This window comes from Sebastes umbrosus, chromosome 9, assembly GCF_015220745.1.
Source record: "Sebastes umbrosus isolate fSebUmb1 chromosome 9, fSebUmb1.pri, whole genome shotgun sequence".
In the NCBI taxonomy this organism is placed as follows: Eukaryota; Metazoa; Chordata; class Actinopteri; order Perciformes; family Sebastidae; genus Sebastes; species Sebastes umbrosus.
The window spans coordinates 29,911,963-29,939,602 of NC_051277.1; the positions used below are offsets into that span (position 1 = coordinate 29,911,963).

At 38.5% G+C, this 27,640-nt stretch overlaps 3 protein-coding genes across 8 annotated transcripts in view; 1 reads left to right on the plus strand and 2 right to left on the minus strand.

Annotated features, from left to right (window-relative positions):
* Window positions 1–8,203, minus strand: part of LOC119494280 (trypsin inhibitor ClTI-1-like) — a 13,952-nt gene extending 5,749 nt beyond the window's left edge. The window contains exon 1 of the mRNA XM_037780045.1: window positions 8,121–8,203. The gene's annotated coding sequence lies outside the window, so the exon portion shown is untranslated. The remainder of the gene's footprint in view (window positions 1–8,120) is intronic.
* LOC119494278 (serine protease inhibitor Kazal-type 6-like) overlaps window positions 1–15,158 on the minus strand; it is a 15,356-nt gene extending 198 nt beyond the window's left edge. Inside the window, exons 1-4 of one of the 2 annotated variants that reach the window (XM_037780041.1) lie at window positions 14,993–15,158; window positions 14,005–14,076; window positions 2,959–3,008; window positions 1,594–1,706 (exon numbers count right to left, since the gene is read on the minus strand). In XM_037780041.1, the coding sequence (XP_037635969.1) occupies window positions 1,594–1,706; window positions 2,959–3,008; window positions 14,005–14,076; window positions 14,993–15,041 (284 nt within the window). In that variant the 5' untranslated portion in view covers window positions 15,042–15,158. Of the gene's footprint in view, window positions 1–1,593; window positions 1,707–2,958; window positions 3,009–10,985; window positions 11,156–11,497; window positions 11,611–13,975; window positions 14,077–14,992 lie in introns of those variants that run through there. The other variant, XM_037780042.1, reaches the window with a different exon arrangement.
* A 7,734-nt stretch (window positions 15,159–22,892) lies between these two features.
* Window positions 22,893–27,640, plus strand: part of csnk1a1 (casein kinase 1, alpha 1) — a 34,357-nt gene continuing 29,609 nt past the window's right edge. The window contains exons 1-2 of one of the 5 annotated variants that reach the window (XM_037780035.1): window positions 22,893–22,981; window positions 25,031–25,137. Coding sequence is in view for 3 of the 5 variants with exons in the window: in XM_037780037.1 (XP_037635965.1) it covers window positions 24,657–24,779; window positions 25,031–25,137 (230 nt within the window). In the remaining 2 variants the exon portion in view is untranslated. Of the gene's footprint in view, window positions 22,982–23,997; window positions 24,780–25,030; window positions 25,138–27,640 lie in introns of those variants that run through there. The other 4 variants (XM_037780034.1, XM_037780037.1, XM_037780036.1 and 1 more) reach the window with 4 other exon arrangements.

The window sequence follows — 27,640 nt, forward strand, 5'->3', positions numbered from 1 at the left end:
TTTATTTATTAAGATCCCCATTAGCTTTCGCATAGCAGCAGCTATTCTTCCTGGGATCCACATAGTTTACATGGTGACAATACAAAAATACACATTCACACTATTCATCATACACTAACATAACACATCGTAATACACGTCAACTGTAAATAAAACAATAACAACTGACACAGTTTAAATAACACAAACATAAAGAAAATAGAAAGGCTCCGACTGAATCTATCATGATCTAATAGATAAATATCATTAATTAACATGGAATGCCCATAATAACCCTACACACCCAAGAATACAAGAATACCCATTAATTACTAAAGTTTCTTGATAAGTAATGCTCTTTCAGTGTTTTTTTTAAACCATATACAGTATTTTCTTGTGTAATGTGATTTATGAGTGAATTCCATTCTTGCATTGCTCTGTATATTGCTGTACTTTGACCTGATTTGGTTTTGGATCTTGGTAAAATAAAACAACCTGCAGCAGCATGCCTTGTGGAATAATTGTGTGTATCTGTACTAAAGGATACTTTTTTGTAAAAAATAAATGGAGTCTTTGTTGTTATGACATTCTTAATGAAAACCATCAATGAGTACAGCAATCTATTTTTAACTTCAAACCAAGAGAGACATTTATGCATTTTAATTACATGTGTTCTCCACCCACAAGACAGAGCTACACGTGCCGCTTTATTCTGGACCAGTTGCAATTTTCTTAAATTACCAAATGAAGTAATGGACCAAACTGCTGAGCAATAATCCAGATGAGATAAAAACCAAAGCTTGAATTACTTGTTTAATTGTTGAGGAAAACAAGCAGTCAGAGCTGATCTGGAGTCTGCTGTCCAGCTGCCATCCATGTGTGTGACCCTTCCTTCTACTTTCAAAATAAAAACTGGGACAGTGGTGCTTTTTCTAACCACTAGATGGAACCATTTTCTGAACCAGATGTAGGGTTTTCTAATTTCTTCTGTTTCCAGTTTTATGAATAATTTTAACAGAGAAAATTGTTAGAGCCATTATATAAAAAAAATTATTTATGAATATGGCTCATTGTCACTTCTGGCAGAAAATCTGCTGAGCCTGATGTGGGGTGGTTGGGATTACTTTGATCTGATCTAACTCCATGTGAGACAAAAAAAAATAATGGTTTAAACAAATAATAATAATAATAATAGTATGGGCGTGGTGCAAATCCAACATACCAGTATGAATAAACTAGGCGACAGTATGGTGCAGATCCATAATTGAAATGGTTAGCTAAACGATAAGGCATATAGACATGAAGTACGTAAATCACATGTTGTCCTAAATAGTCATATGGTCGTCAGTTGCTCCTTACAGAGGAGCGACATATTCATGAGCTAACGTTTTTCCTTGTGCAGACATGACCCTGACACCCTGATGTGGGCATATCCAGTTGCAGTCTGTTAGTCAACAACAGCAAATAAACAAAGAAAAATGGTTGGCAAGCGCCTTTCACAGCTCTCCACACACATTTGCAATTAATATTGCTACAATAATACCCCCATATATGCATCTGTGTGTGTGTGTGTGTGTGTGTGTGTGTGTGTACAGATAGGTTAATGTTACATGCCTGTTGCTCCGGCAGAGATCACATCTGCTGAAGTAGGTCACTCCATCACTGCCACATACTGGTTCATACGCCCTGGTGCAAAAATGTATCCCATCACGGTCCTTACAGTGAGGCTGGACATAAACACAGGTAGTCACATGATTATTGATCAGACACTCAGGCATTTAGGTAAGCTTTACAGTTAGATTTGAATCATTGTTAATGTTTCATATTCTGATTAAAGCTGCACTTCTTGGACTTGTGCATTCATCAGTGTTTAACAGGCATTTGATGTTGCTGTCCTCAGATTCAGAGGCAAGAAATTCTACAGTTTAGGTCGAAAACTACAGAAAGCAGCTTCACTGTTGTCTCCGTGTTTTGTGTATTGTGAGTGGCAGATTATCTGTGGAGTCTTTAAAAGAGCCTTTTCACACAAGATTACTCCAAAAGTCCGGTATGGATTTAAATGAAACTTTTTGGAGGGGTGGGGTGTAGCACAATGAACAATCCATTCGATTTTGGTGGCGAACCGTATCATGATCCAGATTCAGGAATTTCTTTAAGGATTCCGATCAGCCTGAGCATTTAGACCACAGGGTATAACACATGCGCAGTGTAACTGATGACATTTTGATGACGCATGACCCCGCCTTCTTCCTCCTTCTGAGAGCAGAGATACGTGTGTGGATGTGTGTGCGGGAGGTGCTGGCCGTCCGCGGTGAGAAAGAAAGAAGCGGTAGATGACGGGATGCGAGACAACGTAGTGTAACGTTATACAGACATAACAAGGCTGCTGAATGAGAGAGGCATCCGCCGATACGTTACACAGAAACACACCGTGTTAATAACAAGCCGACCAACTCATGGTACCGCCAGCTGTGAGCTGTGATCTGTTTTTAAAGTCACGCACCTTGGCGGAGGTCTGTGCTCAAGATTCCTTTATTTGTCATTTTTATGCTCCACATAAAAACGAAATTGTGTTAATGGCACTCACCGAGTGCCATTAACACAATTTCGACACAATTTCGACACAATTTCGACATTTTGGAGCGGGCCATAAATAAAGTATTGCAGGAGTCGAGCTGACTCGTAATAGTTAGTTGGTTTATTTATTCACAAATTCTAATTGAGATCAAGATCTCTTTGGCTATAGAGACTTGGGGGCATATTACATACATCAGTTTCCAGTCTATTAGGTACACCTAGCTAAAAGTAATGCAGTCCAATACAACAGTGTTGGTCATGGCCTCAGTAAATACCCTGCTAAACTGAAGACACAGCACTGTAACATTGTGCAGCAGTGACAGCAGTGGTAAACTCACAAAATCAACCCTTTGATCTTTTTTTCTGTAAACCAGTAGTCAAAATAAAAATGCAGAATCATACCACATTATAGAGGTCATCATCATCTGGGAGCCTGATGTCCTCCAGCGATCGTGGGGGCTTCATGCCTTCAGCACAGTCGTCTCCTTCTTCACATATCTCCCTCTCTAGGGACAGGTCTACATACACGCACACACACACACACGCACACACACACACACACACACACACACACACACACACACACACACACACACACACACAAATTAACTTCTATACTTTGTACGAACCCCTACTGACATAACACATTACCTAGCCCTGACCATAACCATCACAACTAAATGTCGTACCCCAACCCTTTCCCTAAACTTAACCTGAACCCAATTCTAACCTGCTCCTTAAAACAGCAGCAGGTAGAAATGGAGCAAATATGATTAAAAAAAGTTATTTTTATAAACGGTCACTATATGCTGAGAGTAGTGCATGGGACAGGTAATCTGAAAAAAATCATGTTCCTCTGGTGCTTCTAATGGCATCTGGAAGATTTCATAGACCAGAGGAAAACAGGCAGTAAGAGCTGATCTGGAGTCTGCCGTCCAGCTGCCGTCTATGAGAGCCGGCTGTCAATCACTCGCAAACTCCGACCAAATGGTCAAACTAGGCAGTGCTGATCAAATATGAATCAATATTCTGTTACTGTAATGCCTATTTCTCTCCTCAAATGTTTTCAGAATCATCTTGTAGTGTACTGTTTAGCTGTAAATTGAGAAAGTTTGTGACCCGGCAGCCATGTTGAGATCAGTTGAGGAAATACCAAGCACCGCCCACCAGCCGGAGCACAGCCAATAGGAACGCTCTCTCTCTGAAATGACCTGTGATTGGTCAGAGTCTCCCGTCATGGGCTAGATTTTCTAAAGCCTGAAAACAGAGCCATGAGGAGGAGCAGTAGTCTAGTTTTCTCTCAGAACACTTGAATTACAATATGTTGAAAGGTTATTATGGATTTTTTACCCGATGATGCCAAAACCTTGTTGCCTACTGAAGCTTTAAAACCAAGTCTGAACCCTCAAAGAGCCCTTTGAAGAAGTGAGCACTGGACAAAAAGACGTCACTTATTCCCAATATGCACATGAACAATTACAATAGTACTATTGTAATTGTTAATAATTATTTTCATTATTTTACAAAGCATTATGGTATTTTAAAATAAATAAACACTAAACTAACACACATTAACACCTTTTTCTTTCTTTTTTTTACGTTTGGAGTAGTAATAGTATTAGTACAAATTTATTTTGCTCCTTTTTGACAATTGTATCTAAAGGGAAAACAAAAAATACTGTCCAAAAAGGTGTAGGCTGAAGTTTAAGCTTAATATACCTACCCAATAGGCCTTAACCTTTTCACTACTAGGTTTACAGAAACAAAAACAAAATTCCAAGTTTAGTACAAAATAATAATCATACCTCAGTTTTATATGTATTTACCAGCTTATTTTTTTAAATGTTTTTTTTTATTTGCAAAGTGAACTTTGCATTTTGAATCCCTTGTTTTAAACTATTCCCCTAAATTACCCTGTGATTACCAATTGTAATGTTATTTCACATTACAGTCTCAGACCAATACACTGACAAAAAACTCCATCTCAGCAAGTTATTTTGTCTCTTAATGAGTCCTAAAATCTTATCTTTTTATCTTTTTTCAATACTTATTCACTTTTTAATTTTTGTAATTTTTCTGGACAATAATACAGTGTTCTGCTTTGTTTTGTGTATTTCTGAAACTACACTAAGAACGAGTGGAATTCCTAATTCCTACACTTTCAGCTGTTTCTTGTTTAAAGTCAAATCAAATCAAATTTATTTCTATATCACATTTAAATCAACATGAGCTGACCAAAGTGCTTTACAAACATAGGCAGAATAAGTCAGGTCAACAAACTAGTAAGCAGCCATTTAGTAGTCACAAATTAAGTATGAAAAAAGTGTTAGAATCAGAATCGGAGACTAAAGGACGTGATAAGATCAGTACTTTATGCTGTTAATGAACTCACCACAGAAGGAGAGCAGCAGAGCAGAACAGAGCAGCACAGTCAGCTTCATGACTCGACCAGTGTGTGTTTGAGTCTCTGTGGGCAGCAGGTGTGTGTTTCACACCTTGTGTTTTCCTTTAATACAGAACTTGTCGAGCTGTCTGTACAGTCACACACATGTGGAAATGAATGGAGCAATGTACAGGTGGGCTTGAAAGTTCATCTTTGACGTTGGAAATAGTTAGTCATAAGATGAACAAACAGTAGTTTACCCGGTTTCACCAGATGAGCTATGTAATGGGAAATTACATTGTATGTAATGATGTCTCTTTATGCAACAGTGGAAAGTTACTCTCTGTGTGCTCTTCGTCTCATGTAGTGGGAAAGTACTGAGTGTTGACTTTTACTGGGACACTGTCTGAGTAAACAACTCCTTATCCATGCAAAACAACTCCTTTTCTCACAGTCCCTGTTGTAGATTTCTATATAGTCACATTGTAATAATCTCCTGCAGTGCACTCTTCTGTAGACTTTGTGTGACTCTGTATAACCAGTGCCTCTTCTTGCAAGAATAAAATACAACAAAGACATTTCATCTCTTCGAGATCCTTATTTCAACGTTCATTAGGACTCATCTCGGAATATCAATTGAATTTCCATTACAGCTACTGTACCTGAACACCCTGTAAATGACTGAATTATAAAGTTACGATCATATAAAGCCTTGTTATGCCGTTTTAGTTATGCATATTTTACAGAAATGTGTTTCAATGTATGTTCTGAGATTTATGTTTATTTCAGGATATTATATTATACTAAATTAAACTAACTAAGCTATACTTTATCATAGGCTAATATAATATACTATATATTACCTTTGTAACTGACTGCATGTGATTATAATAAAGTGGCATGTCTATAAAGGGGAGACTCGTGGGTACCCATAGGACCCATTTTCATTCACATATCTTGAGGTCAGAGGTCAAGGGACCCCTTTGAAAATGGCCATGCATTAATTTAAATACCAAATATTATTTTGTGCTGTTTTTTTTTTTTTTTTACAATTAAGTAATTTATAAATGTATTTATTTGTTTAAGGTTTTTATCTTACTACCATGAATTATAGCATAGTAGTAATTATTACCTTTAATTTAAACTAATTATTTAAATTATTTTTTAAATATTTTTTATTTTTTTATTTCTGTAATTTAACATGTTCAGATTGTTTCTACAGATCTGTGCGGTAAGAATTGGACAAAATTACGTAAACATCAGGAGGAAAGTTGCAAATGTGACATGGCCCACAAATGCACAGGAAGCGATCTGCAAATGCGAAATAGATGCACAAATGTGTAGATATCACTTTACATGTAAACCTTAAAATACATATTTACAGAGTAAGTAATGCGTATTTGTAAATCTCCCTTTATTTTTGTGGATGTGACTTTACACAACACAAATACAAAAATGTTTGTGCATAGTGACATATTTGCAGATCATGGTACACATTTGTGGAATATCTTCTGTGGGTTACAACTAATAAAGTCCAATAAAAACTTCCATAAAAGAGCCGTCTCGTTCGCGACCGACACATCACTACAGGTTAGTATAGGTTAGAAACTGATTTGATACACTTAGAAGTTTTTTGTCTGTCACTAGTGTGCAGGGGGGCTGTTTGTGTTTTGATTGTATCTTTTTGGTTCTACTAAGTAAAGTTAATTAGTGAGGTTTTAATTTTCCATTCTGTTTCTTTGTAGTGAGATTAGTTGCATAGCTCCCATTTTTAGGAGTCCTCATTTTGTTCTATTTATTGCCTTAATTTCTAACAGCACCCGCAAGCCCCTTTTCTATTTTGTCTGCCTCACCACCTTTTGTTGTTAACAGAAAATCAAACTCCTTGTAAATAAAATAACTTAATTTACCAACAAAATCTGGTTTTATGTTGCTTCCTTTTACCCTAGCGAGCTGGGTCGTAACATAAATGGGGGCTCGTCCGGCTGAATTTTAAAAGATTTCCGGAGCCAAAAAGTTATTGAAAGCTTGGAGGTTTGAGTGTGTGTAGGCAGCGGAGTTAATTTGGTACACAATTGGACATGGCGTTGTTTGATTTGGACGATTTCGTGGCTCATCCCTCTTTTGAGCAAATAAATTACCGTGGTAAAGATGACCTCATTCAAATCGCAAATTACTTCAGTATCTCATATCCCAAAAAGTTTCTTAAAAGGGAGCTTAAAGCCCTAATTATAGGTAAGTTGGTGGAAAGTGAGATATTTAATATGCATAAAAAAGTTTTGTGTGAGTGTGTTTGTTCTCCAAAAAAACAACAACAGTGGCATTGTGTAAACAAACTGGCATTTAAAGGGTTAAAATTCTGAAAATGAATGAATATTTGGTAGTTATGATCAGTACTGATGTCGGTTAAAAAGTTACTCAGTGAAAGTGGAAAATAATATTATCCGACTTGGGCCCCTTCTGTGTGGAGTTTGCATGTTCTCCCCGTGTTAGCGTGAGTTTTCTCCGGGTGCTCAGGTTTCCTCCCACAGTCCAAAGACATGCAGGTTAGGTTCATTGTTGATGCCCGTAGGTGTGAATGTGTGTGAATGGTTGTCTGTCTCTATGTGTCAGCCCTGTGATAGTCTGAAGACCTGTCCAGGGTGAACCCCACCTTCACACAATGTCAGCTGGGATCGGCTTGGATTCTACAATAATGGCTGTATGTCCAAAACATTCAACAAGTGCTTAAATAAGGTGTCTCTCTAGCATAAGATATGGGCCACTGGCCATAAAATGTGTGAAATATAGAACTCAAAATGCTGCTTTGCTTTGCTTTTAATAATTTGTTTCCCCCCCAATTTTATAGGAGTGCAATACTAACTTGCTGAAGTCCCCCAATACCTTATTTACTGACCAAAGTGCTTTACAAACATAGGCAGAATAAGTCAGGTCAACAAACTAGTAAGCAGCCATTTAGTAGTCACAAATTAAGTATGAAAAAAGTGTTAGAATCAGAATCGGAGACTAAAGGACGTGATAAGATCAGTACTTTATGCTGTTAATGAACTCACCACAGAAGGAGAGCAGCAGAGCAGAACAGAGCAGCACAGTCAGCTTCATGACTCGACCAGTGTGTGTTTGAGTCTCTGTGGGCAGCAGGTGTGTGTTTCACACCTTGTGTTTTCCTTTAATACAGAACTTGTCGAGCTGTCTGTACAGTCACACACATGTGGAAATGAATGGAGCAATGTACAGGTGGGCTTGAAAGTTCATCTTTGACGTTGGAAATAGTTAGTCATAAGATGAACAAACAGTAGTTTACCCGGTTTCACCAGATGAGCTATGTAATGGGAAATTACATTGTATGTAATGATGTCTCTTTATGCAACAGTGGAAAGTTACTCTCTGTGTGCTCTTCGTCTCATGTAGTGGGAAAGTACTGAGTGTTGACTTTTACTGGGACACTGTCTGAGTAAACAACTCCTTATCCATGCAAAACAACTCCTTTTCTCACAGTCCCTGTTGTAGATTTCTATATAGTCACATTGTAATAATCTCCTGCAGTGCACTCTTCTGTAGACTTTGTGTGACTCTGTATAACCAGTGCCTCTTCTTGCAAGAATAAAATACAACAAAGACATTTCATCTCTTCGAGACCCTTATTTCAACGTTCATTAGGACTCATCTCGGAATATCAATTGAATTTCCATTACAGCTACTGTACCTGAACACCCCGTAAATGACTGAATTATAAAGTTACGATCATATAAAGCCTTGTTATGCCGTTTTAGTTATGCATATTTTACAGAAATGTGTTTCAATGTATGTTCTGAGATTTATGTTTATTTCAGGATATTATATTATACTAAATTAAACTAACTAAGCTATACTTTATCATAGGCTAATATAATATACTATATATTACCTTTGTAACTGACTGCATGTGATTATAATAAAGTGGCATGTCTATAAAGGGGAGACTCGTGGGTACCCATAGGACCCATTTTCATTCACATATCTTGAGGTCAGAGGTCAAGGGACCCCTTTGAAAATGGCCATGCATTAATTTAAATACCAAATATTATTTTGTGCTGTTTTTTTTTTTTTTTTACAATTAAGTAATTTATAAATGTATTTATTTGTTTAAGGTTTTTATCTTACTACCATGAATTATAGCATAGTAGTAATTATTACCTTTAATTTAAACTAATTATTTAAATTATTTTTTAAATATTTTTTATTTTTTTATTTCTGTAATTTAACATGTTCAGATTGTTTCTACAGATCTGTGCGGTAAGAATTGGACAAAATTACGTAAACATCAGGAGGAAAGTTGCAAATGTGACATGGCCCACAAATGCACAGGAAGCGATCTGCAAATGCGAAATAGATGCACAAATGTGTAGATATCACTTTACATGTAAACCTTAAAATACATATTTACAGAGTAAGTAATGCGTATTTGTAAATCTCCCTTTATTTTTGTGGATGTGACTTTACACAACACAAATACAAAAATGTTTGTGCATAGTGACATATTTGCAGATCATGGTACACATTTGTGGAATATCTTCTGTGGGTTACAACTAATAAAGTCCAATAAAAACTTCCATAAAAGAGCCGGCTCGTTCGCGACCGACACATCACTACAGGTTAGTATAGGTTAGAAACTGATTTGATACACTTAGAAGTTTTTTGTCTGTCACTAGTGTGCAGGGGGGCTGTTTGTGTTTTGATTGTATCTTTTTGGTTCTACTAAGTAAAGTTAATTAGTGAGGTTTTTATTTTCCATTCTGTTTCTTTGTAGTGAGATTAGTTGCATAGCTCCCATTTTTAGGAGTCCTCATTTTGTTCTATTTATTGCCTTAATTTCTAACAGCACCCGCAAGCCCCTTTTCTATTTTGTCTGCCTCACCACCTTTTGTTGTTAACAGAAAATCAAACTCCTTGTAAATAAAATAACTTAATTTACCAACAAAATCTGGTTTTATGTTGCTTCCTTTTACCCTAGCGAGCTGGGTCGTAACATAAATGGGGGCTCGTCCGGCTGAATTTTAAAAGATTTCCGGAGCCAAAAAGTTATTGAAAGCTTGGAGGTTTGAGTGTGTGTAGGCAGCGGAGTTAATTTGGTACACAATTGGACATGGCGTTGTTTAATTTGGACGATTTCGTGGCTCATCCCTCTTTTGAGCAAATAAATTACCGTGGTAAAGATGACCTCATTCAAATCGCAAATTACTTCAGTATCTCATATCCCAAAAAGTTTCTTAAAAGGGAGCTTAAAGCCCTAATTATAGGTAAGTTGGTGGAAAGTGAGATATTTAATATGCATAAAAAAGTTTTGTGTGAGTGTGTTTGTTCTCCAAAAAAACAACAACAGTGGCATTGTGTAAACAAACTGGCATTTAAAGGGTTAAAATTCTGAAAATGAATGAATATTTGGTAGTTATGATCAGTACTGATGTCGGTTAAAAAGTTACTCAGTGAAAGTGGAAAATAATATTATCCGACTTGGGCCCCTTCTGTGTGGAGTTTGCATGTTCTCCCCGTGTTAGCGTGAGTTTTCTCCGGGTGCTCAGGTTTCCTCCCACAGTCCAAAGACATGCAGGTTAGGTTCATTGTTGATGCCCGTAGGTGTGAATGTGTGTGAATGGTTGTCTGTCTCTATGTGTCAGCCCTGTGATAGTCTGAAAACCTGTCCAGGGTGAACCCCACCTTCACACAATGTCAGCTGGGATCGGCTTGGATTCTACAATAATGGCTGTATGTCCAAAACATTCAACAAGTGCTTAAATAAGGTGTCTCTCTAGCATAAGATATGGGCCACTGGCCATAAAATGTGTGAAATATAGAACTCAAAATGCTGCTTTGCTTTACTTTTAAAAATTTGTTTCCCCCCCAATTTTATAGGAGTGCAATACTAACTTGCTGAAGTCCCCCAATACCTTATTTACTGATCGCTCTAAACGGGTGTATATAGCCAGGCCTTAAATTAACTTTGTCTTATATTTACCAGAACTAATATCATGTTTCATGAGCTGAATACAGATACACAGGAGACATGTTGCAGTATGTAACTTTATTGAGAAGGCAAGATGCAGGGAATTGATATGATGAGCCTATTACAAAGCCAGAGGGGTGTGTCTCAGGTCAGCCAGAGGGGTGTGTCTCAGGTCTCAGGACACAGGATGGCACTCCCCTCTGTATATCACTTTCACTTTATTTATCTTGAATCTGTTGGAAAAAAACAGAATAATTACAGCATTGTGGTGTAGATTATGTGTGTGTGCATTTGTGTATACGTATGTTGGTATTATTGTGGCAATAATACAAAAAGCCTCAACAAGAAGCAGAAACAGGCGTACACGAGGTAACAACAGGTGACCGGCAGCTCTTTAGCACTGCAATCAGTGTCGTAGTGTTTCCTGAAACAACTTCTACAGTAAGTAAACAGGGATGTCATGAATTAAATATTCTGTTTGTGGAGTCTGCCGTCCAGCTGCCATCCATGTGTGTGACCCTTCCTTCTACTTTCAAAATAAAAGCTGTGTATACAGATAGGTTAATGTTACATGCCTGTTGCTCATGCAGAGTTCACATCTGTTGCGGTAGGTCCCTCCATCACTGCCACACAGTGGATCATACTGGAAGTTGCAATAGTGTATCCCTTCACTGTCCTCACAGCTAGACTGGACATAAACACAGGTAGTCACATGATTATTGATCAGACACTCAGGCATTTAGGTAAACTTTACAGTTAGATTTGAATCATTGTTAATGTTTCATGTTCTGATTAAAACTGCACTTCTTGGACTTGAGCATTCATCAGTGTTTGACTAAAACAGTCGTGATCTGATGAAAACAGAGCCACGTTTAATCATTTTCACCATCTTGCATCCATCATTCATCATTCACAACACTAAATTACCAATGTTCATTTAAGGAAAGTGGCCTCAAGGGTGGAAGTAACAAAAAGTAACTGAAGAAAAGGGAAGTGATGAAAATGAATGTGAATTGAAAAATAGAGGGATACATTTTTGTTACTTCCGCCCTATCAAACACTCTCGACTTTGTAGGCATTCGCTTGCTCTGTAGTCAGTGGCCGTGGTTTTTGATTGACATTTTGGCCACTTTTCTTAAATGATAAATGTTAATTTAGTGTTGTGAATGATGGAATGTAAGATGGTGAAAATGATGAAACGTGGCCCTGTTTTCATCAGATCACGACTGTTTTAGTCAAATCGGCTCTAAATTAATCAAATCACTTGATAATTTATCACTCCATTTTTCAATTCACATGTATCTTCATCACCTCAATTTGTATCAATTAATTACCTCCAATACCTTTAGCCTAGGAAAGGGGTTATGTTTTCACCGGCGTTTGTTTTTCTGTCGGTCAGTCTGTCCTTCTGTTAGCAGGATTACTCCAAAAGTTTGCAATAGATTTGAATGAAATTTTTGGAGGGGTGGAGTGTATCACAATGTATAATACATTCGATTTTGGTGGCGGTCCAGATGATGATCTTGATTCAGGAATTTTTTTAAAGGGACTGTTTGTAACTTTTTAAGCGTATAAATGTACCGGGTCAGGACACATGGACGCTCGCATATGAGCGCTCGCGTGTGGCCGGAGCCTCTCCTCCTCTGCCTGCCTGCTTGCCTTCACTCACACACGCCCGCGCGTTCTTGCTGTCTCGCTTCACCTTCAGACGTGAACGCGCGCTCACTCCACACTGCAGAAGAGTTAGTTTAGCTCTGAGAATATCTAGTGAATGTACAGTGGACGTTTGTGCAGAAAGAAATGCTGCAGCTCCTCCAGACCAACAGAGGTTTCCCGTGTCTAGTGAAGTGACGGGGCTCTGAAGCGAGAAACGTTACTGTCTCCGACCAAAACTCCGGTGTCTCCTAGCGGGCGCAGTTGGGACGCGATAACGTTTCTCTTCCTGCTCAGCCCCGGCACCGACCCGCTTTTCCTGCCTCAGCCTCCGGTGTCTCCGGAAGCTGAGGCAGGAAAAGCCAGTATTAATTCATGGAGAGACCTTCGTCTGGTCAGCTAACATTGCTGCCAAGCAGCTGAAATATAGAGTGATATTGTGGTTTTAGCTGACGTGTGTCGCCTCACTGTTTTGAGCGATGCTCGTTCAGGTATATTTAGAGTGAGCAAGCGCGAGCCCGACGCTGACTTTCGTTGACTTAATGGCCACAGGTGTCGCTGTTAACAAGCATTTCTGAAAGTTACAAATAGTCCCTTTAAGGATTCCGATCAGCCTGAGCATTAAGACCACAGGGTATAACACATGCGCAGTGTAACTGATGACTTGTTGATGACGCATGACCCCGCCTTCTTCCTCCTTCTGAGAGCAGAGATACGTGTGTGGATGTGTGTGCGGGAGCCGCTGGCCGTCCGCGGTGATAAAGAAAGAAGCAGTAGATGACGGGATGCGAGACAACGTAGTGTAACGTTATACAGACATAACAAGGCTGCTGAATGAGAGAGGCATCCGCCGATACGTTACACGGAAACACACCGTGTTAATAACAAGCTGACCAACTCATGGTACCGCCAGCTGTGAGCTGTGATCTGCTTTTAAAGTCTGGCACCTTGGTGGAGGTCTGCGCTCTCTGAGTGCCATTCTAGTTTTTGTTACTTCCACCCCTCATATGGGAGTAGTAGCACTCAATATGATCTGTGACTGATTTTTAGACATTTTGGAGCGAGACATAAATAAAGTATTGCAGGAGTCGAGCTGACTCGTAATAGTTAGTTGGTTTATTTATTCACAAATTCTAATTGAGATCAAGATCTCTTTGGCTATAGAGACTCGGGGGCATTTTACATACATGAGTTTCCAGTCTATTAGGTACACCTATCTAAAAGTAACGCGGTCCAATACAACAGTGTTGGTCATGTCCTCAGTAAATACCCTGCTAAACTGAAGACACAGCACTGTAACATTGTGCAGCAGTGACAGCAGTGGTAAACTCACAAAATCAACCCTTTGATCTTTTTTTCTGTAAACCAGTAGTCAAAATAAAAATGCAGAATCAAATCACATAAGTTAGCTCATCTGGCAGCAAGATGTCCTCCAGTGCGGGCTTCTTGGGTTCAGGACAGTCGTCATGGTCTCCACATTTATTCTTCTGTAGGGACAGGCCTACACACACACACACACACACATTAACTTCTATACTTACTGTATATACTATACTATACTACTTATTTATATAACACATTAACCCTATGAGAGCCACGAGTCAATCACTCGCGAACTCCGATCAAACTGTAAAACTAATTAGCGCTGATCAAATATGAATCAATATTCTGTTACTGTAATGCCTATTTCTCGCCTCAAATGTTTTCAGAAACATCTTGTAGTTTACTGTTTAGCTGTAAAATGATGACCCATGTTGAGATCAGTTGAGGAAATACCAAGCATCGCCCATCAGCCGGAGCACAGCCAATAGGAACGCTCTCTCTCTGAAATGACCTGTGATTGGTAGGCATTTTTACATATAAAGAAGTTAACCAGGTAAACCCTTTATTACGCTGTAATTACCAATTGTAATGTTATTTCACATTACAGTCTCTGACCAATACACTGACAAAAAACTCCATCTCAGCAAGTTATTTTGTCTCTTAATGAGTCCTAAAATCTTATCTTCTTTATCTTTCTTCAATACTTTTTTCACTTTTTTTTAATTTTTCTGGACAATAATACAGTGTTCTGCTTTGTTTTGTGTATTTCTGAAACAACACCAGGAACGAGTGGAATTCCTAATTCCTACACTTTCAGCTGTTTCTTGTTTAAAGTCAAATCAAATCAAATCAAATCAAATCAAATCAAATGTATTCCTATAGCACATTTAAAATAACATGATCTGACCAAAGCGCTTTACAAACATAGGCAGAATAAGGCAGGTCAACAAACTAGTAAGCAGCCATTTAGTAGTCACAAATTAAGTACATTGAAAAGAAAAGAGGTGAGTGAAGGAGTGAAAAAAGAGTTAGGATCAGAATCAGAGACTAAAGGACGTGATAAGATCAGTACGTTATGCTGTTAATGAACTCACCACAGAAGGAGAGCAGCAGAGCAGAACAGAGCAGCACAGTCAGCTTCATGACTCGACCAGTGTGTGTTCGAGTATCTGTGGGCAGCAGGTGTGTGTGTTTCACACCTTGTGTTTTCCTTTAATACAGAACTTGTCGAGCTGTCTGTACAGTCACACACATGTGGAAATGAATGAGAACAATGTACAGGTGGGCGTGAAAGTTCATCTTTGACGTCGGAAATAGTTAGTCATAAGATGAACAAACAGTAGTTTCCCCGGTTCTACCAGATGAGCTACTGTACCTGAACACCCCGTAAATGACTGAATTATAAAATTAGGATCATATAAAGTCTTTTTATACCGTTTTAGTTATGCATATTTTACAGAAATGTGTTTCAATGTATGTACTGTAATGAAAATTCAATTAATATTCCGAGATGAGTCCTAATGAACGTTGAAATAAGGATCTCGAAGAGATGAAATGTCTTTGTTGTATTTTATTCTTGCAAGAAGAGGCACTGGTTATACAGAGTCACACAAAGTCTGCAGAAGAGTGCACTGCAGGAGATTATTACAATGTGACTATATAGAAATCTACAACAGGGACTGTGAGAAAAGGAGTTGTTTTGCATGGATAAGGAGTTGTTTACTCAGACAGTGTCCCAGTAAAAGTCAACACTCAGTACTTTCCCACTACATGAGACGAAGAGCACACAGAGAGTAACTTTCCACTGTTGCATAAAGAGACATCATTACATACAATGTAATTTTCCATTACAGTACTGAGATATATTTTTATTTCAGGATATTATATTATACTAAACTAAACTAACTAAGCTATACTTTACCATAGGATATTATAATATACTATATATTACCTTTGTAACGGACTGCATGTGATTATAATAAAGTGGCATGTCTATAAAGGGGAGACTCGTGGGTACCCATAGGACCTATTTTCATTCACATATCTTGAGGTCAGACGTCAAGGGACCCCTTTGAAAATGGCCATGCATTTATTTAAATACCAAATATTATTTTCTATGTGCTGTGTTTTTTGTTTTTGTTTTACAATTAAGTAATTTATTAATTTATTTATTTGTTTAAGGTTTTTATCTTACTACCATGAATTCATTGTAGTAATTATTACCTTTAATTTTAACTAATTATTAAATTATTTTTTATTTTTTTATTTCTGTAACCTAACTTGTTCTGTAACTCTAACTCTCGGGCTGGGAGGAAGGCTGGACCTGTTTCTGTGTGTATATTAAATGTTAAATGTAAGATATAATGTTTTGTAATATGGCACCGGTGTTATGTTTTGTTATGTTTGTTATGCTATGTTTGAAAAAAAGGAATAAAAAGAATTTTCAAAAAACAAACAAATGGCCAAGCCAGTTTTTCCTCGCCAAAATTAAATGCAATCAAACTGATTTAGTCACTGACGCTGGCTCGCGTTAAATAAAGATATTTCATGTCGTCCTTCACCTCCAGAAGCCAGGCTGTTGGTTGTCTTAGGCTCTTCCTCTACAGCTTTCTGCCAGCAGCGTTAGACTGTAGTTCTATCAGCTCATGTGAAGGAATGTCGCCCCCTCCTGGTGGAGCTAGTAAATGCACCTCTTACTTACAGATTGTTTCTACAGATCTGTGCGGTACCAATTGGACAAAATTCTGTAAACATCAGGAGGGAAGTTGCAAATGTCACATGACCCACAAATGCACAGGAAGCGATCTGCAAATGCGCAAATATCATTCCACCTGTAGAAATAGATGCACAAATGCGTATATATCACTTTACATGTAAACCTTAAAATAGTATTTAGTAAGTTATGTGTATTTGCAAATCGCCCTGTATTTTTGTTGATTTGACTTTACACAACACAAATACAAAAATACTTTTTTATGGATAGTGAAATATTTGCAGATCATGTTACATATTTGTGAATTGTCTTCTGTGGATTACAACTATTATCTACAGATCTGCTGCGGTACCAATCGCACAAAATTCTGTAAACAAACAGGAGGAAAGTTACAAATGTCACATGGCCCACAAATGCACAGGAAGCGATCTGCAAATGCGAAATAGATGCACAAATGTGTAGATATCACTTTACATGTAAACCTTAAAATACGTATTTACAGAGTAAGTAATGCGTATTTGTAAATCGCCCTGTATTTTTGTGGATGTGACTTTACACAACACAAATACAAAAATACATATTTGTGGATAGTGACATATTTGCAGATCATGGTACACATTTGTGGAATATCTTCTGTGGGTTACAACTAATAAAGTCCAATAAAAACTTCCATAAAAGAGCCGGCTCGTTCGCGACCGACACATCACTACAGGTTAGTATAGGTTAGAAACTGATTTGATACACTTAGAAGTTTTTTGTCTGTGTCACTAGTGTGCAGGGGGGCTGTTTTGATTGTATGTTTTTGGTTCTACTAAGTAAAGTTAATTAGTGAGGTTTTTATTTTCCATTCTGTTTCTTTGTAGTGAGATTAGTTGCATAGCTCCCATTTTTAGGAGTCCTCATTTTGTTCTATTTATTTCCTTAATTTCTAACAGCACCCGCAAGCCCCTTTTCTATTTTGTCTGCCTCACCACCTTTTGTTGTTAACAGAAAATCAAACTCCTTGTAAATAAAATAACTTAATTTACCAACAAAATCTGGTTTTATGTTGCTTCCTTTTACCCTAGCGAGCTGGGTCGTAACACGAGCGATGTCACCTTATGGCGGGAATATATCACTAAATTTCGATCTGAACTCCAGCAATGGTGTATCCTTTTGGGATGCTTTTTGGAAGGTTTTGAGAGGCAACACATTGCAGTCTGCAATAACTAATCTGAGTGTGAGCCTTTTAGCCATTCACTTTGAGTATTTCTGTCCACTTTTTCTGTTTTGTAAAATATAATAGAAAGAAATAAGAGAATAATATCACTGAGGCAGGTAAAGAGACTCTCTAGACTGCTGGAGTTACTGGGTTGGAAATAAGTATTTGATCCCTTGCCGATTTTATAAGTTTGCCCACTTACAAAGAAAAGAACGGTCTATTATTTTAATGGTAGGTTTATTTTAACAGTGAGAGACAGAATATTAAAAAAAAATCCAGAAAATCACATCATATAAAAGTTATAAATTGATTTGCATTTGATTGTGGGAAATAAGTATTTGATCCCCTAGCAAAACATGACTCAGTACTTGGTGGAGAAACGTTGTTGGCAAGCACAGAGGTCAGACGTTTCTTGTAGTTGGTCACCAGGTTTGCGCACATCTCAGGAGGGATTTTGGTCCACTCCTCTTTGCAGATCATCTCCAAATCCTTAAGGTTTCGAGGCTGTCGATTTGCAACTCGAAGCTTCAGCTCCCTCCACAGATTTTCTATGGAATTAAGGTCTGGAGACTGGCTAGGCCACTCCATGACCTTAATGTGTTTCTTCTTGAGCCACTCCTTTATTGCCTTGGCCGTATGTTTTGGGTCATTGTCGTGCTGGAAGACCCATCCACGTCCCATTTTCAGTGTCCTGGCTGAGGGAAGGAGGTTGTCGCCCAACATTTCACGGTACATGGCCTCGTCCATCCTCCCTTCGTTTCGGTGAAGTCGTCCTGTCCCCGTAGCAGAGAATCACCCCCAAAACATAATGTTTCCACCTCCATGCTTGACGGTGGGGATGGTGTTCTTGGGGTAATAGTCAGCATTTCTCTTCCTCCAAACACGGCGAGTCGAGTTGATGCCAAAGAGCTCGATTTTGGTCTCATCTGACCACATCACCTTCTCACAAGCCTTCTCTGAATCATTCAGGTGTTCATTGGCAAACAGACGGGCCTGTACATGTTCCTTCTTGAGCAGGGGGACGCTGCAGGGTTTTAATCCATTACGGCGTAGTGTGTTACTAATGGTTTTCTTGGTGATTGTGGTCCCAGCTGTCTTGCGATCATTAAGAAGTTCCTCCCGTGTATTTCTGGGCTGATCCCTCACCTTTCTCATGATCATCGATACCCCACGAAACGAGATCTTGCGTGGAGCCCCAGACCGAGGGCGATTGATGGTCATTTTGTGTTTCTTCCATTTCCGAATAATGGCACCAACAGTTGTCTCCTTCTCACCAAGCTGTTTGCTGATGGTCTTGTAGCCCATTCCAGTCTTGTGCAGGTCTACAATCTTGTCCCTGACGTCCTTAGACAGCCCTTTGGTCTTGCCCATGGTGGAGAGGTTGGAATCTGATTGTGGACAGGTGTCTTTTATACATGTAATGAGTTGAGACAGTTGTCTTTTATACAGGTCACGAATTGAGATTCGGAGTACTTTCTTAAAGCGAGAGGACTAATCTAACCGGTCTGTGGGGGCCAGAATTCTTGCTGGTTGCTAGGGGATCAAATACTTATTTCCCACAATAAAATACAAATCAATTTATAACTTTTATATGATGCGATTTTCTGGATTTTTTTTTTTTATATTCTGTCTCTCACTGTTAAAATAAACATACCATTAAAATTATAGACTGTTCTTTTCTTTGTAAGTGGGCAAACTTACAAAATCGGCAAGGGATCAAATACTTATTTCCTCCACTGTAACTGTGTGCCATGCACATAACAGTGGTGGTAGATACCATGGTTCTGAATTATCTGGCTGAAACAGCAGTGGGCCAAGAATGGACCCTTGAGGAACACCCAAATTAAAATGAGCTGCAGAGGAACAGGCTAGCAACAGAGAAGGATCTACTGGAGAGGTATTAGGATAACAGATGCAGAGCAGTTCTCTTAAAGGTCCCATATTGTAAAAAGTGAGATTTTCATGTATTGTGTTTGAAACAAGCCGTTAGGATTTCTGTCCATTTGTGATGTCACAAATCTACAATATTTAGACCATTTCACAGTTTTAAACGTAAACATACTAAATGTGTCCCAGTTTATTTCCTGTTGCAGTGTATTTGAATGACATCAGCTGACAGGATGTAAACATGGACCCAAGCTGTTTCCTAGCAATGCAATTCCGTTGAAATGCGCTAAAACGGAGTGTTTCAGACAGAGCATGAATACAGGTATATGCAGACAGACAGTATGAGAAAAATAATGAGTTTTTTTGAACATTAAAGCATGTAAACATGTTCTAGTAGAAACCCAAAATACAAACCTGAACCTGAAAATGAGCATGATATGGGACCTTTAAGATCAACCCAGGTTTCCAGACGCTGCAGTAGAACAGTCATTGAATTGTGTTGAAAGCAGCGCTCACATCTAAAAGCACTAGAACCGAGAAGTCACCTTTGTCAGCTGTTAAAAGTAAATCGTTCCCTTCACAAGGGCTGTCTCTGTGCTATAATAATGAGCTCTAAAACCGGATTAAAAATGATTATACTAAATAAATAGATAATATTTATACTATACAAAATATTGTTAATATTCATAATTTGAAAAATGTACATTTTAACTAACCTACTTTTCATTTTTATATAAATACATTTTACACAAACAACAGTACTTTTACTTGAGTCAAATATTTATAATATATATTGTGTATTTGTTGACCTGTGTGATTACAATTGTCCTTGCGGGGTTATAACGTTGTATTGAATTGAATTGAATTGAATTAAATGTGCAATACTGAATCACTGTAGTTTGTTTTTCCTTCCCATTACATTTAGTATGGATGAACAGTAGGTGGTGCCAGTGGACTGGGTAAAACCTTCTTGTTAAACAACTGAAGAAGGCAACGGGTGGAGAGAAGTGCAGTGCAATACAGAGGGTTTGACACTGGATAGACTTCACAGTCACTACACAGGGAAGTCTAAGTTTTACAGTGGAAAAAAAATCTGTTGGGTGAAGATCATTGACATCTTACTGGCGTACAGAGAAGCCTCATTGAACAAAAGGCAGTTATTGCTAATTTAAGTGATTTCATTAGGTCAAATATACTTCACAAAAATGAGACAAACTATTTAAAACAAATGCAACAAAAATAACAACAGTGCAATCTATTGCGCTGTTTCAGCTGGAAAATGTGTCTGTTCCTTATGTTACATTTTACTGAAACAACTCCCTTTCTAATATTTGTTGGAAAAAACGTTATGGTGATTACACCCCAATTGATCAATAATAAAACAAAGGAGTCTTCTTTTAAACAAATTGAGACATGTTGTTCTTCCTGTCGCTACTTCACCAAATGTTACTATAGATTCTAGTTGTGTGTTTTTGTGAAAAATATAAAAATAAAATTTGATTTCACAGATTTTTGGGGAATTAGAGTCAGCACCGGCATATGCCAGTATAAGAATCACAGCTATGCCGCTTATAAGTGTTATACTGTACAGTACAACAACTGTGGCAACAGCAGCACACACAAATCAGCATATGGCACTGAAACATCATACCACTAGCTATTAGTTAGCACTACAAAGGACACGCTGTTCTATCTGTTATGTGCACTTGCATGTTTTTGACTGCTCAACACGAGGCCTTGCTGGATAATCTGAATTAATTTACTTGCCACATATGCCTGTATTTTTTGAGGCAGTCCACAAACCAATGGATGACGTCACGGTGACTATACGTCCACTTCTTCTATACAATCTATGATGAAAAATAAAGATATTCATGAGGTGCACGGTCCACATATCCTATACATGCATTAATATTTCTACGTCCACTGGATTAAAATGGAGGCTCATTATTTACCTGTTGCCTTGGTGAATCATAGTATCAGAGCTCTACTGATGACGCCTTTTTTATGTTCAGGTTCAACCTACTGAGAGTTGATTGAACTGACTCTGATCAGCTGTTCTGGAACGGAACACTCTGAATTTCCCCACCTCAGGGTTAGTCAGCTCAGAGTTCATGCTTTGTTTGTTAAACTTGCTTTCTGAAACGGGGCCCTGTAGGCCTACCTGAAGAAACATGCACACACCAATGTGGTCCCCACCCTGCTGCATTCAGCAACATCGGCAGAATGTTGAACAGAAAGAACGACTTGGAATTGTTCACACATTATTCCAAAATGGTTACCCACTGCTAGTCAGATTATCCTACTCTTCCATACTTTAGGCCTTTCCAGTTTGCAGTGGTGGGAACCCAAGATGAATGAGATCACATTTCTTATCTGGCTAATAGAGGTGTTGCGTAGAAGCAAAAGCGAAAGAGTGTAAATAGTGATTTTCATGTGAGATGCAAGAAATAACATGTGTAAAATGGCCTTGATGTTGTTTGCTGTCATTGTGTTAATAAAACAAACCAGTGGATGTTGAGCTATATATATATTTTGGAGGGTTCACTCTTAGTTCACTAGTTGAGATAAAGTGAAAGAGAAGAGCATAAAACAATAAAAGTTTAAGAAAATCCAGCACAACATCTGGATGAAAAGGGGTGAAAATGGACTGCTTCTGCTGAAACTCTGTCTGTGACATGACGCAGCCTATTTTGAACGTCAGTCGTAAATACCACCTGTGGGTGCATTCATGGAGTCCGGGGTCGAACTTGAGAAAAACTTGCCTTGTAGGCCTACATATAACTCCAAGGTCTCCAACAACATTGACGGGTGCTTCGTTTATATTTAAAATTAAATAAAATATGAGGCAAAAAGATGCACAGAGGCACAAGAGCACAAGACAAAATACATGCAATGGATGCTTTAGCATAGATTAACATTCTATTAGCCAAAAAATGTCTGCATAACAAATCACTTTTTTAACTTTTCAGTTGACTTGCATTGCTGGCATCATAGAGAACACCTTTCCTTTTCCAGTCACAATTATGTATCACTTTGCAGCCTTCATATACACTAGGCCAGGGGCTGGCAACCTTTACTATCAAAAGAGCCATTCTAGGTAAATTAAAAAAAAAAAAACTGTCTGGAGCCGCGAAACATTTGAGCATTGTGATGAATTAAAATCACAGCAGCGGCTCCAAAGCCGAGTTCATAGTCGGTGGAAAATACAAGCTGGTCAGAAAGATTGGATCAGGATCCTTCAGTGACATATACCTGGCCATCAACATCACAAATGGAGAGGTAATGTACTGCATCCACGTCTACGATAGTCTGTGTTCTTGTTATAAATACAGTTTATAGTCTAAGTATATAGTATATAAGTCGAATGCAGTGAGGGCCAAAGAGCAAAATGTACTACGGAGTATTAGGGCCATATTGAGGGGGAAAAAATCAGAGATTTCGAGGATATAGTCATAATATTATGAGAAAAAATATAATATTATGAAAATAAAGTCCTAACCTTCTGTGAAAAAAAGTCGTAATATTACGAGAATAAAGTCATAAGTTTATGTGAAAAAAGTCGTAATATTACAAGAATAAAGTCATAACCTTACTTGAAAATAAGTCGTAATATTACGAGAATAAAGTCATAACTTCACGAGAAAAAAAGTCGTAATATTACGAGAATAAAGTCATAACTTTACGAGAAAAAAAGTCGTAATATTACAAGAATAAAGTCATAACCTTACTTGAAAATAAGTCGTAATATTACGAGATAAAAGTCAGAAATTGACGAGAATAAAGTCATAACTTTATGATAAAAAAGTTGTAATATTACGAGAAAAAAGTCATAACTTTACGTTAAAAAAGTTGTAATATTACGAGAATAAAGTCATAACTTTACGAGAAAATAAGTCGTAATATTACGAGATAAAAGTCAGAAATTGACGAGAATAAAGTCATAACTTTACGATAAAAAAGGTGTAATATTACAAGATAAAAGTCAGAAGTTGATGAGAATAAAGTCATAACTTTACGAGAAAAAAAAGAAAATAACACGTAAAATTACGACTTTATAATATTATGACTTTATACTCATAATAATATAACTTTTTTTTTACAACAATGATAAATAAAAATAAAAATGTAAATAAAAAAAACAGTTATTCATTTCCACTAATTTTTTAAATAAAATCCCCAGGGAGCCACTGGAGAGCTAAAGAGCTGCTCGAGGGTAAAGGAAGCAGCTGAGAGAGTAGAGAGAGTAGAGCGAGAGAGAGACACAGAGAGAGAGAGAGAGAGAGAGACATAGAGCGAGAGTAGAGCGAGAGTAGAGCGAGAGAGAGAGAGACTCAGAGACAGAGAGAGAGAGTACAGAAGACAAGATGGCGGAGTGAGTGGGTAGCGCTTTCTACAGACGGTAGCGACGTTTGCCGAAAACGCCCTTAAAAAGGACTGGAAAAGATTGACCAAAAAGCAGCACTACCAGCACCGGGGGAGTGTAGTTAACGGGCTGTGTTTCTGCTACTCAGCGCGGAGGAGGTCCGGACGTTTACCCGCGGCGGTCCGTGCGACGGCGTTAGCTTGGTAGCATTAGCCTCAAGCTAACGCTATTAGCATCAAGCTAACGCTAGCCAACGCTAGAGCTCACTAGCTGCTGCTCAGAACTAGCAGGCGGCTGGTTGAGGAAGGCCGTGAGCTGTGTCAGGTTTAGTGTTGGATGTATATCCCTCGGTACTGACACGGCAGTCCGTGTTTCTCGGGAGGAGGTTTTATTTGTGTCCGGTAGCCTGTGAATAAAGCGAACAACGTCAGGACTATCCAACTTGCTTGTTACGTTAATTGTCGACATAATTCGTCCCTGCTCGGCCTCAACTGGACATACAGGACTCTGTATGTTCTGCTGACTACCCGGCTATAGACGGCCGCACACAGTTCCCTACAGTGAATCAGGCGGTCACATTTGGTGGATATTATGGCGAGCAGCGGCGGCTCCAAAGCCGAGTTCATAGTCGGTGGAAAATACAAGCTGGTCAGAAAGATTGGATCAGGATCCTTCGGTGACATATACCTGGCCATCAACATCACAAATGGAGAGGTAATGTACTGCATCCACGTCTACGATAGTCTGTGTTCCTGTTGGATATGTGGTAGCACATCTTAATACCGAGCACTGAAGTGTTTGAGTCACATATCTTTGTAAGTTAACCGATCCAGTTATCAAGCTGTGAGGTAATTGAGCCGGAGCTACTAGTCATTACTCATTTCACGACGTGCACCGAGATATCTGTCAGTAATAACTGAGTTATAATACATTTATATATGTTATCTTTTGTGTGTCATTTTCAGGAGGTAGCTGTAAAGTTGGAATCACAGAAAGCCAGACATCCACAGCTGTTATATGAAAGCAAGCTGTACAAAATCCTACAAGGTGGTGTCGGGATCCCTCACATCAGGTAAAGTGTTACTCAACACCTGACTTTATGGGACTTTGTTCACCCACAAGAAAGTGACACTTTGTTATATCGCTTGTATGTTTGGTGTGGTGAAGTCTGCGTTGGATGAAAGACAGCTAAAGAAGCAGCCAGGTTGGCATTAGGCCTGCTAATCTGCTCTTACGTTACTCTGCTGGAGTCTATTGTAGGAACAGGATAGATCTCCCACGAGCGCTTTAGAACCCCCATCGGCTTTTCACTGTACAAGTCGCTTCATAATCAGTCTTGTTCAGTCCGATCTGTGCACTTTTATTGTGGATTAACAGCGGTTATGGGCTGAAGAAATCCAACTCTGTGGTTGGAAATGGCCGCTCCTCTTTTGTTGTGTTAGCTCCCAACATGTCTTCCACTTACCCTGTTAGAAAATGGCGGCGGAGCACAGAAGCGAGAAAACAACAACCCAAAGACCCGATGTACAAGTGTGTCTTCAGCCTGAACGTTAGACGGCTGTGTGTCACCCTGTAAGGGGTCACACGACGTGTTTTGTTGTGTTGAAGTTAACTGTTAGGAGTGGTGTGTAGCCCAACACAGCAAGCAGCAGAGAGACAAGCTGTCCTCCACAGCTCCTCACTGTACACTACAGATAGAGGAGACACACTGTGCACTAATCACAGCCTACCTCTTTGTGTTGGTAATATCATGGATGGGCAGGTGAAATTGAGCTGTTAACTGCAGAGCAGTGGCTGACAACCTTTGGAGCCTGTGGCATTTATTTGTTCTCATAATGGATAAAAGAAGGTTGTGTATGTGCCGCTGTTGATGGTGACAGTGATATGGGCCACTATGTGTAGAAAAGTGGAAGTACAATGAACATATTAATGTGGTTCTATCCACAGTATTACATAAATAGTATACTAAGGTTTCACGTGTGATGAGAAAGCATTTGTCCACTATTTAAAAAATACAATAAATTGTTGTTTATTGTATGACTATGGCAGCAGGATTGTTTGGTATACTAATGTTTGTTTGATTGAGATACGTTAAAGCCTTAAAGTGACTGTCTGCTTACCTCTGAATTGTTTTGACATTTGTAGACCAAAGCGGTAGAGACTTTTTGTATAGTATTCCTTAACTGTGGTGTTCTTTATCTGTTTATTTGGTCAACCAGTTGCAGTGAAAAATCACTATCATTCCCTTGTTACTTTTCAATTTTTGTGTTAAGGTGACAGGAGATGCATGTTATAATTCAAACAACAGAGCAGGTGTACTCAGCTTTATTCAGTATTATCATGGTTCAGTTTGTGTGTGAGTGATCACCTGACATATTTATTTGACTGATTCTGAAGAATCAGTCAAATAGAAGAAGTGAAATGGGTCCTAATGGTTCCTGTTGCTGTTCTCGTGTTGATGAGGAAATCATATTATCCATTACCGTTGTTACTTTCTAAAAGTCATGCCGACCCTCATCTATCTGCTATCTTGGTCATAATTTGTTTGAAATATGGAAACATTACCATGGGCTTTGCATTCTTCCCTGTGTACTTACTGCACACAATTAAAACTTAAACTTAACAGGCTTTTACGGTTAGTGTTTGTCTAGAGTTTCCTGAAATGATACAGATCTGAGTAATGCTGTCTAATTGACTGCTGTATCATGGTTGGAATGAGGATCTTGGTCATGATGGCATATGGTTCAAGTAGTGTTGCATGCCATGGCCTGATTTACTACTAAGAAATGCTTGTCTCCTGAGTCACCGAGGGACAGTTCGAATTGTCTGTATTCTACTTTTCAAACTCATCTGAATGTAGTTTGGGGGAATTGAGGGAACCTACCTGCTGTGAGTTACAGCTGGTGTGCTTGAGGCACCAGCCGGTTATTTTCCTCACCTTTTAGCTGACGCTAAAAGCTGCTTTGGCCCGACTACTTTTATCCGGCTCTTAAGTAGAGGCTATAAGATGATGGAGGTACCTGTGATAAACTGTAGTTGTCCAAAGGAAAAACCTGTGAATTGATATACTATTGTGCCTTTTGTGTTTAATCCCCACATTCTCAATATAAAACATACCGTGTTTCACTGCTGTGGACTTGTCAGTGTTAACAATCATTAAATTACATTTTGTTGCGTTGATTACCAAGAAAAAATGTCAAAGTGAAAATGAAGGATGCCCATTTGAATTGTTTCATGATTGTCATTCAAGTCACTGATCAGCAGCTGATTATGAAAAATGCACCAAACTCAACATGCATGTTCTTCCTAAATATATAAAAGCTTTTTAAACAGTTATGGCTACGGTCGATAGTGTTCTTCACTCCGGAAGAACAGCGAAACATTCCTGCCTTGATCAGGCTGTGGTGAAAGGGGCTGCTGTGACTTGAAGTAGGGGTAATGTCTGTGCTTGGACTGACCTGACAAATGATTTGAATTTATTGCAACCTATTTAATCTTAATATAGACATTAGTTCATGGATTGTTATCTTGTTGTTTGAAAGTCACCTTTTCATTAAGCATAACTACTTTCTAAG